General features: G+C 40.9%; 1 protein-coding gene across 3 annotated transcripts in view; it reads right to left on the reverse strand.

Moving 5' to 3' along the window:
- Window positions 1-9,486, reverse strand: part of KCTD20 (potassium channel tetramerization domain containing 20) — a 32,016-nt gene extending 22,530 nt beyond the window's left edge. For 2 of the 3 annotated variants that reach the window (XM_032804854.2, XM_032804852.2), the window contains exon 1: window positions 9,344-9,411. Coding sequence is in view for 1 of the 3 variants with exons in the window: in XM_075064950.1 (XP_074921051.1) it covers window positions 4,096-4,106 (11 nt within the window). In the remaining 2 variants the exon portion in view is untranslated. Of the gene's footprint in view, window positions 1-4,095; window positions 4,162-9,343 lie in introns of all 3 variants that reach the window. The other variant, XM_075064950.1, reaches the window with a different exon arrangement.
- Between the last annotated feature and the right edge of the window lie 539 nt (window positions 9,487-10,025).

The raw sequence follows: 10,025 nt of genomic DNA on the forward strand, positions 1-10,025 counted from the left end.
TATTCGCTTAGCAAGCAAGCTAGAGATAACGAGGTTAGTTCATCGGAGAAGGATGGATGCCCTGTTTTAGAGCAGTGAGGTGTGAAAACCAAGGGAGGAGAAGCTGGTTCTGTAATGGCAAGCCATTCACAGTCTTTGTTTAGTCCAGAGCTGATGGTGTCAAATTTGCAGATATCTGAAGCTCCAGCAGTTCTCTTTGAAGTCTGTGCCTGAAGTTTTTTTGCTGCAGAGGTGGCCACCTTAAGGTCTGCTATAGTGTGGCCAGGGAGGTTGAGTGCTCTCCTACAGGTTTTTGTATATTGCCATTCCTGATCTGATTTGTGTCCATTTATCCTTTTCCGTAGTGAATGCTGTCCAGGAGTTGGCCGATGTACATAGCACTGGACGTTGGGGATTATTGCTCGAGTCCGCATTTGTTAAGACTTTGCTACCTGCGTCTGACGAAGTGGGTATTCACCCACGAAAGCTCACGCTCCAAAACATCTGTTAGTCTATAAGGTGCCACAGGATTCTCTGCTGCTTTTACAGATCCAGACTAACACAGCTACCCCTCTGATACTTTATGCAAAAGGTCTCTCGTAACATTACAAAGCTTATAATCTACTGAGTGTGTTCATCCTATTTGTATGCATGTATCATTCTTGTATCTGAAGCTAGAAATATGAAGTACAACTCTGAGGTCCTAGTGTAACTATGTAAAGTGTGGGCCATTAATGGTGGTTTAGAATCTTGATGGCTCCCACTGACTAGGACAATTGGTTGTAGATAATTTATTTACCTGCAAGCCTTCCTGTGGAGGTGTGGGCCAGCCCGTGGGTAATAAAGAATAAGGTCCTACAGTGACATGTGACCATGTCACATGATACTGGAATCCATCTTAAATCTGGTACTTTTCCATTCAGAAGGAGGGGTGGGGACAAAAGATTCCCACCTTGTGCCAAAGCTATAAAAGGGGGTGGAACAGAACAAAGGGGGCTGCCAGTCATGAGAACAGCCCTAGTTTCCACCTAAGATGTCTGCTGGAACTAACAAGGACTGTGCCAGGGGAAAGGATTGGGCCCAGACTATGAAGAAGTCTAGTCTGTGAAAGAAGCATAGTGGAACATCTCTGAGGGTGAGATTTTACCAGTAAATAGTTCCTTAATTTATTAGGCATTTTTTTGCTTTATTTTGCTTGATAACTTACTTTGTTCTGTCTGTTATTATTGAAACCACTTAAATCCTACTTTTTATTCTTAATAAAATCATTTTTGAACCCAGAGTAAGTGATTAATACCTGGGGGAGCAAACAGCTGTGCAAATCTCTCTATCACTGATATAGAGGGTAAACAATTTATGAGTTTACCCTGTTTAAGCTTTAAACGGGTAAAACGGGTTTATTTGGGGTTTGGATCCCATTGGGAGCTGGGTGTCTGGGTGCTGGAGATAGGTGACCTGCGGAGCAGTTTTTGGTTAGTCTGCAGCTTTGGGGGTGTGGACCAGACCTGGGTCTGTGTTGCAGCAGGCTGGCATGTCTGGCTCAACAAGACAGGGTTCTGGAGTCCCAAGCTGGCAGGGAAAATGGGCTCAGAGGTAATTCCAGCACGTCAGCTGACAGTCCCAAGGGGGTCTCTGTGACCAAACCTGTCACACCCTCCATTTGGATCTTCCATGTTGTGCATTGGAGTGGCAGGAAGGGTGGCTAGCTGTCTCTACTACACTATTCTTCTCTGCTCTCTGTGATATTACGGATCACCCCCCACAGCACACAGTCCCCTTACACAGATATTAGAGGGGTTGACTGGGCCACCTGTTACAGAGCAAAATAAAAAATAATTGTAAACAGAGAATGTGGCAATGGAAAATAGTTAAAGTATGTTCATAAAAATAAATATCCAGCAACAAAAGTTCATCTGTATTTAGAGCCCGGCAAATCTGAAGATATCTGCTTTATATCCATGGATATTTGCATCATGTTTACGGATGTTGGCAATCCTGCCCCGGCACTGGGCTTTTTGCATGACAGCAGGAAAAGTAAAACTGACTAAAAACAGCAAAAGTGACTAGTTTAATTCGCCATTCAAGATGCTAAAGGCAAAAACAAACAAACAAACAATCTCATATTTAAAATTCTTCCAACCTTAATAATTTAAAGTGTAACCAAGAAGAATAAAACAAAATCTTAGTTTAAGGTGACAATGTCCCTTTAAATTTGCAAAGAAATTTCCATATGGAAGTAGGCTGAGAAACATGAGTTAAGCAGGAAATACACACTTAGAATGGGTGTGCCTGACCTAATTCTATGCTACGTAACAAATTAGAACAGGAATATATGTGTACTTTAATTGCACGTCTTTCTAAAGGTTTATCCTTGTTGTAATTTCCTAAGACACATCCTGAGAACATGCCAAAATGAAAGAAAGCTGCACATTTGGCTATGCCTTTACAATTCCTAGTTTGGAGAGTAAAAAGGAGATTGCACAAGAGGTTAAGATGAATGAGGAAAAAAATATAGAAGGAATAGCATGTTGCAAGAATTGGTACTGGGGCCACTTTTGTGTATTTTGTATCTATACCTAGGGAGGAAGCAGTAAACACGACGGAACTGGTTTCTGATGTGACACTGAGGGAAGCCCGTGCCCCTTGGGCCTCTGCTCAGCAGCCAGGCACAACTGCAGTCCGTGAAGCAGTGGTGAGCACAGCTGGCTGACTACACAGTGAGAAGTGGGTGGAGATTTGGTGTATAGTGCACCCCCTGAAGGGGTGTAGCAGTGCTCCCCCTGTGTGTTGGAGAACTATGGCAAGAATTTCTTCCCTGAGGTCTCCAGAGGTCAGTGTGGCTTCAGCACAAGGCTATGCCTATATATAGCACAACTGGGACCAAAGGGAAGAGGGTGATAACATTTAGCATCACTTAAGAGTGAGGGGATGTGGCAGATAAATGATTTCTGTAACTCATAGGAGAGAAAGGCAAGAGAACAAGAAGGAATATATCCTCAAGCGACAAAACAACAGGCCTGAGAAAGACCTGGCTCAGGAGAGGATAAAATGGAACTCCAAACCCAGGGTCTGACAGCAGGACAAAGTAGACAATTCCACTGTGTACAACAGAACCTCCTGAATGGCGAGGAATCTCAGTGAGGAATGGTGAAGTTTATGGATCACTCCGGAGAGGGCCAAGAATGGGGGAACAAGCCCTGCTGGCTGATTGTAAGTGCCCTACCTCTGATTTCAGTGGGTTACAGAGAGGTGTGGTGCGGCGCAGCCTGAGGTTACACGTTCCTTCCCCATTTGACATTGGTGAATAGGTCATCACCCACATCAGCCCTGCCCCCAGTTGTGCTGATCTGTGCTTCAATAAACTGCTAGCCCGACAACGCTGTTTTGATACGGATTATTTGGCTGTACTGCAGAAACAGATTTTTCTTGGAGAATGATGGGATTCAGAAAAATGTGATGAAAAAACCAGGAACGTGGAATTAAAACAGGGGGACCAAAAATTTGCTATTTAAAAGGCCATCTTGGCAACCTGTCAGCAGCCCAATCTCTGCACTCGTTTTCACAAAATTGTTAGTCAAAAAATGAGCACATCACAACCATAACATATGCTCATATCTTTCTTGGGAGGGAGATGAAAATTGCTTGTCAACTGAGTTCATTAACTTTGTCTTCTGAGCCTGCAGTTATAGGGAAATAATTCCAGATCGTTGTACAGAATAAAATCATAATATGATCTAAAAAAAAAAAAATTTACACACATACAAAGCTCCATTAGAGGGGAACAGCAGATCAGGGGCCTGGTTCTGATCTCACACCAATGTCAAAAAGACAGAACTCCACTGAAACCAATGGAGTTCAACTGATGTAAATTAGATCAGAATCAAACTTCTGGAGTTTTGGCTGGTTAAAGTTATTAGGCTCCCCAAATCATATCATATCTCATATCATATCTAGCAGCTAAAATATAGGAAACTGGAGGTACCACCAGACTGCACTGGTTCTCTGGCTGCACCTTGGGAGCCCCTAGAGCCATAACAAACAAAACAGAGTTGGTGCAGAGGGGTTTCAGTGGGCTTGGGAGAAATCGAAACCTGCTATATTGTTTCTGCTCCTTGCCTTTTCTGCATGTCCCTCTTTTTGGTCTGCTTTGCTCCTTTCTGTGTTCCATGATGAAGGGCCTTTCTAAAAATAATAATAAATAATAATAATAAATACATACATCATACGTATTAAAACTGCATCAGCAAAACAAATCTTCACAGTAAATTGTATCAAACTAATAAAGAGGGAGAAATGGCTGCTTTTCTATTTGTTATACATAAAGGCTAGTCAGAATAAACATGAACTAGCATTCTTTATCCACTCAAGCGCAAAAGTGAGTCCACGCTTTCATGTTCAGTGCCAATAATATATGGTTTTTAAATAGAGGAGGGAGGTTTTTGTCTTGCAGTAATACCATATTATGCAGTGTGTAAATCACAGTGATTCTCTGCCTGCAGTCAGTAAGTGGAGCTATCATTAAACAGAAAAAACTAATTGCCTCTCAAATACATTCAGCAAAAAAGTGACTTGTTACAAATCTGAAGCTACTGTTACTGAAATTTCTACATAATTCATGCACACAATAACATTGATATTTGATCTTTTATATTTTAAGTCCCATATTTTTATTGCCAACTGTTATTCCCAATATTTAATATGTAATTACTTCAAATATTCATTATTTAAAAGCAAGTAACTTCTTTCAATAATTACAAAAAATTGCAGAGCCACTACGTAACTTTTGCCTTCAATATGTCCGCCCTGTAATGCTGCACTTTTCCATTTTTAGCCTTGTTATGAACATTACACAATCATAAATTGCACAATACCCTCTCTAGGATGCTTTGTAATTCTGGACAACAAATTCTTACACGTGAGCTATGTGCTTTGTGACCTATAACACCTTTGACTTCTGCTTTCAAACCATATTCCTTATTTTCAGCTAAGTTCCACAGTCTGAACAGTTTCTCAGATCCACAGGGTCTCCTGTCACTAAACAATTGTTAAAATGTTTATAAATGTTTAGGAACTTCTCAGACAAAAAGTTTTGTTAATACTACATACTTTAACAGTATGGGGATTCAAAATTAAAATTAACCAAAAAAGATGATGGAAATATTTGAGACATGTGTTAAGAATAAGGCCAAAGCATCTGCAGGTGTGCCATTGGGCAGTTGGAGGAACACCCAAAAGGGGCCAGTCAAAAGTCTGAGCATTGGCCTTCTAAACCCAGGCTTGTGAGTTCAGTCCCTGAGGGGGCCATTTTGGGATCTGGGGCAAAAATCTGTCTGGGAATTAGTCCTGCTTTGAGCAGGGGGTTGGACTAGATGACCTCCTGAGGTCCCTTCCAATTCTATGATTCTATGAAAAGAATCCCTCTGTCAAATGCTACAGAGAGAGGGAAAACTTATGTGACTTAATAAAGAACATGCAATGAGCAGCCAGGATAGACAGTGATGGCAGAGCCCTGTTTGTGCCATAAGCAATATCTGACAGCATGAGAAGGATTCAGATTCAATCATACTGCCAGGATTGTTGAGGCTAGTGGATTTTTTTTCTTGAAATAGAAGATTTTTCACATTTTTGTGGAACGCTGTAATGGCACAGTACTTCACATTAAGTGAATCTCTCCATCATGTGCAGATCTCTACCCACAAGCAGAACAGCAGTGACATAGCCCTTGCTTCTTAATGCCTTCTCTTTTGAACTAAAGACATATACAGATATATACAGTAGATCCAACATATGTACAAACTGCAAATTATTAGTTATGACCCTGATCATGACAGCCAAAAATTATCTGGAGCACATTTTTACATACAAAACATTGCACATCCTCCTCTTCTCTCATAATTCATGCAATCAGATCCAAAGCAACCAAAAAAGATACATCTCAATATATATCTTGATATTACAATGGCTCGTTTTACAGATTTTTTTGGATACACACTAGATGGCACATTGAAATTTCTCTTTTACTACAGTCACAATCACAACCAGGTAATAAAAGGCAGTATGAAGCAGCACGCACATATAATAAAAATTGACTTTCCTTTTTTATGAAAGAGCTCTATTAATACACAGTGGATTCATTTTGTCAACAGTGTTAGAATTATAGAAGGAAAGAATGTCCACCAGGATTGATGCAATTCAGTAAATCCCAAAAATTCCGGCAACAGACTTTACATTTTAAAGTCTGATGAAATGCCTGATTGTTTCCCTCTATTCTGCGTATAGTACTTTACTGTTAGCAAGGTTTATTGCATTTCTCATTTGAGTCCTAATAGAAAAATTCACTGTTTCTACAAATGTAATCTGAAACTGTGGTCTGGAATATGGCTTTAGTGGTTTAACACAGAACAGTCACACCATGATTTAAGGGCCATGCTTTGCCAGTTTTACCTTTAACACTGAAACACCCCGTTCTCCCACTGATGGCTGGATAATTTACTCACAAAATTATTATTATTAATTATTATTATTATTAATGGCAGTTCCATCAATTCTCTACAGAAACAGAGGGAACAGACTCTTCAGCATTTTCTTGGCAACACTTGATCATCAGAAGGACTTAACACACAATGAAAATTAACTGGGACTTATCTAACTGTATATAACTAATTATGCTTTCAGAAGTGCTTGGGAAAAGAATGAGCAGAGAGCAGTGTGAAAGCAGAAAATGATGTGGAGCTGGTACTCCTGGCATGTCACAAAGCAGGGAGGGCTGAAAGCAGTGGGAGGAAGGGGAGGGTGCATGGAAGATTAGTACTAGAGGGAATCAGGGAAGGTCGGTACAGTGGAAGGAAGAGGAGGGAGGGAGCCTGGGAACTGGTAGTGGAGTGGGCTGGGGGAGTGGGAGACTGGGAATGGGGAAAAGTGGGTGGAGGGTCCAGCATCGGCACTGTAGGTTGGGGAGGCGATCCAGGTTACCTGGGAGTGGGGATACTGGGAGGGTAAAAGGCTGGAGAGTGCAGGGAGGGTCCAATAAGAATGGGAAGGGAAGGTTTCAGGAAGGCAGAAATTTGGGGCACACCACTGAGATTGCTTTTGCCAAAAAGTTTCCAGTGATCTCTCCCTAGCCAAAGTTCAGAACCAGTACTCCATCCTCTTCCTCCTTGACACCACTGACTGTGTTGTCTTGAAATCTCGTTTTCCCTTGTCCTCTCCTGGTTCTCCTCCTAGCTCTCTAATCACTCCTTCAGCATGTCCCTAGGAGGATCCTCCTCAACCCTCACTCCAACTTTCTATGGGGGTTCCATAGGACTGTTTCCTTGGCCCCTTATCTCTGGACAATGTCATCCACAAACCAATTCGACTGCCTCCCTATGCTGATGACTCACAGCTCTATCACGCCTCTCCAGACTTGTTTCCTAATGTCTAGATTAAAATCTCAGCTTGTCTCTCTGCCATTTCCTCGTAGATATTTCCCCCAAGCCTTCCACCCTACCTCCTTTTTCCATCACTGTGCACAGCACCACAATCCTGCCTGTTTCTCAGGCCCATAAGCTGAGCACCATCCTGAACATCGACTTCTCTCCAGGTCCTCACATCCAGGCTATGATTACATCTTACATTTTCTTTCTATATAATGTGGCTAAAGAACAGCTTTTCCTAGCCATCCATGCAGCTAAACTCTCCTGTCTCAATTACTGCAACCTTGTTTTCTCTGACCTTGGCAAATGCAGTGCCCTGCTCGCTATCTATTCAGAATGCTGCTGAAGCAGTAAACAACCACAAGGCTACCTCATTATCCTCAGACATGACCTATGAGGAAAGGATGAAAGAAATTGGCATGTTTAGTCTTGAGAAAAGAAGACTGAAGGTGGGAGTGATCACAGTCTTCAAATACATTAAGGGCTGTTAGACAGAGGTCACTGATCAATTGTTCTCCATGTTCACTGAAGGCGGGACAAGGAGCAGTGTCTTAATCTACAGCAAGGGAGAGTTAGTTTAGATATTAGGAAAAACTTTCTAACTATGAACATAGTTAAGCTCTGGAACAGGCTTCCACCGGAGGTTGTAGAATCTCCATCACTGGAGATTTTTAAGAACAGGTTGAACGGACAAACTGGTCAGGGATGGTCTAGGTTTTCTTGGTCCTGCCTCAGAGCTGAGGATGGACTAGATGACCTCTCAAGGTCCCTTCCAGCCCTGCATTTCTGTGATTACTATAAACTTTTCCAAAACAAGCAGACCACAGGATCACAGATATTGCCAAACTAGAACAGACTAATATCCACCTAGACATCTGATAGTGATCTATATTAGATGCCCCCCAAAAAGCCAAAATGCCTCGGTAACACACCTGGTCAATATCCTGCTACACACATTTACCTCTGCCCAAGAACTGACAGAGCTACCAATGATGCATGCACAGGTGCAGGGGCAACACCATATGAATGCTGTTTCCATTGTTTAAATTACTTGGGGATTAATCCTTCGAGAAATATTTGCTCTTAAACCTAATCCTTGTAAAGAGCATTTACATACCACACGAATGGGAGTTTCATAAATGCTTGTAACAATCACTACCTGAAAGAATTATCTTTGAAATAAATTAGCACTTAAAGTTAGCCTCATCACTTCAGAAAGCGATGCCTCTTTCCCAACCAGACAGAAAAGGTACCTGGGTTATTACTACATTAGAAGAAAGGACCAGTGAAAATAGAGCAGCTCCAAATATAAGAGTTTTGTCCACATTTTGCTACCAGAAAACAATTTTTGCTTTCACATATACAGTCATGGACCTAAGTGAGGTCAGAATTACAACCAGGGACTTTAATTAACAATCCTATACCTTTATATTACTGGATAAACCTAAAAACCCTAACATAAAAGCTTTTTACTAAAGGATCATGAGAGGATCAATAACATGGTGTTTTATCCTGAGTTCTGTGATCCACCTATTTTATAACAGAACTATTTACAAGGCCTACAGAAAAACTCAAGTTATACTTCAACATAACATAAAGCAGGATTTTTTAAAATCCCTTTATATTTTAAAATGGTATTTCCTCTTTTACATTCTCTTCCTTAGTAACCATTGGCACCTCACTTTGTTTCAGTTCATAAAAATATTTTAAGTATTCAGACTGAGATTTTTAAATTAACATTCCGGGAAACCCCTTCTTTATATGATCTCTATGAAAAACTCCAGAACAGCAGCAGTCTATTTTTGAAAAGTCGTGTACTTTAGCCTCTAACTACATTTAAAATTGTAAAACATCAAAGAAATATGCATGATTCTAATTCTAACCTTGGAGTAAAGCTCTCATACAAACACTCATTATGACAGACAAATGAAATATACCCAATTACTTACTGTCAGTTCATGTGTTCCTGGTAGCGATATGAGTCTGAAATCCACCTTTAATGAAAGGAAAAAGGTAAGTCATAAAGAAGCTCCAGAGTTTGAACTGTTTATGCTGCAGCGACAAATGCTCCTCCCCTAAAACCCAGATGTCTGATTCATGTGTCTATTTCAAATTAAAAGTCCTTGCCCAGAATACATATGAGAGAGAGAGAGAGAGAGAGAGAGAGAGACACACACACACACACACACACACTCTCCCCAGAGGAAGAGAGAAAGAGAATGTTTGCATATACAAGAATATGTACATTTAGTTTTAATATGGCCAGATAGCTAAGAAATAACATTCTTCCAAACCTGATGTTTTAAAACATTCTTTTGGACACCTGTTTTGTGCTGGTTTTCCACTAGTAGCCGGGTAGGAAAGATACAGCTCCTGATCCCCTAGGATTAGGTTTTCAATTTCACTTTACAGCATACCCTAGTCCACTCCCACTACAAATGCTAAATCCAGATATTAAGGAATTAAGGGTCACATTTTGAAGAGGGCAGAATTATGCAGTTGCACACATAAATACACATGCAATGATGCATCCTGGGCCTTTTCATTGACTCCACTGGATTTGGATCATGGTTCCAATATGCACGCACAATTACTGTGGATAAATCAGACAGTTGCATGTGCAAATGACAA

Source organism: Chelonoidis abingdonii, chromosome 4 (assembly GCF_003597395.2).
Source record: "Chelonoidis abingdonii isolate Lonesome George chromosome 4, CheloAbing_2.0, whole genome shotgun sequence".
NCBI classification, from domain to species: Eukaryota; Metazoa; Chordata; order Testudines; family Testudinidae; genus Chelonoidis; species Chelonoidis abingdonii.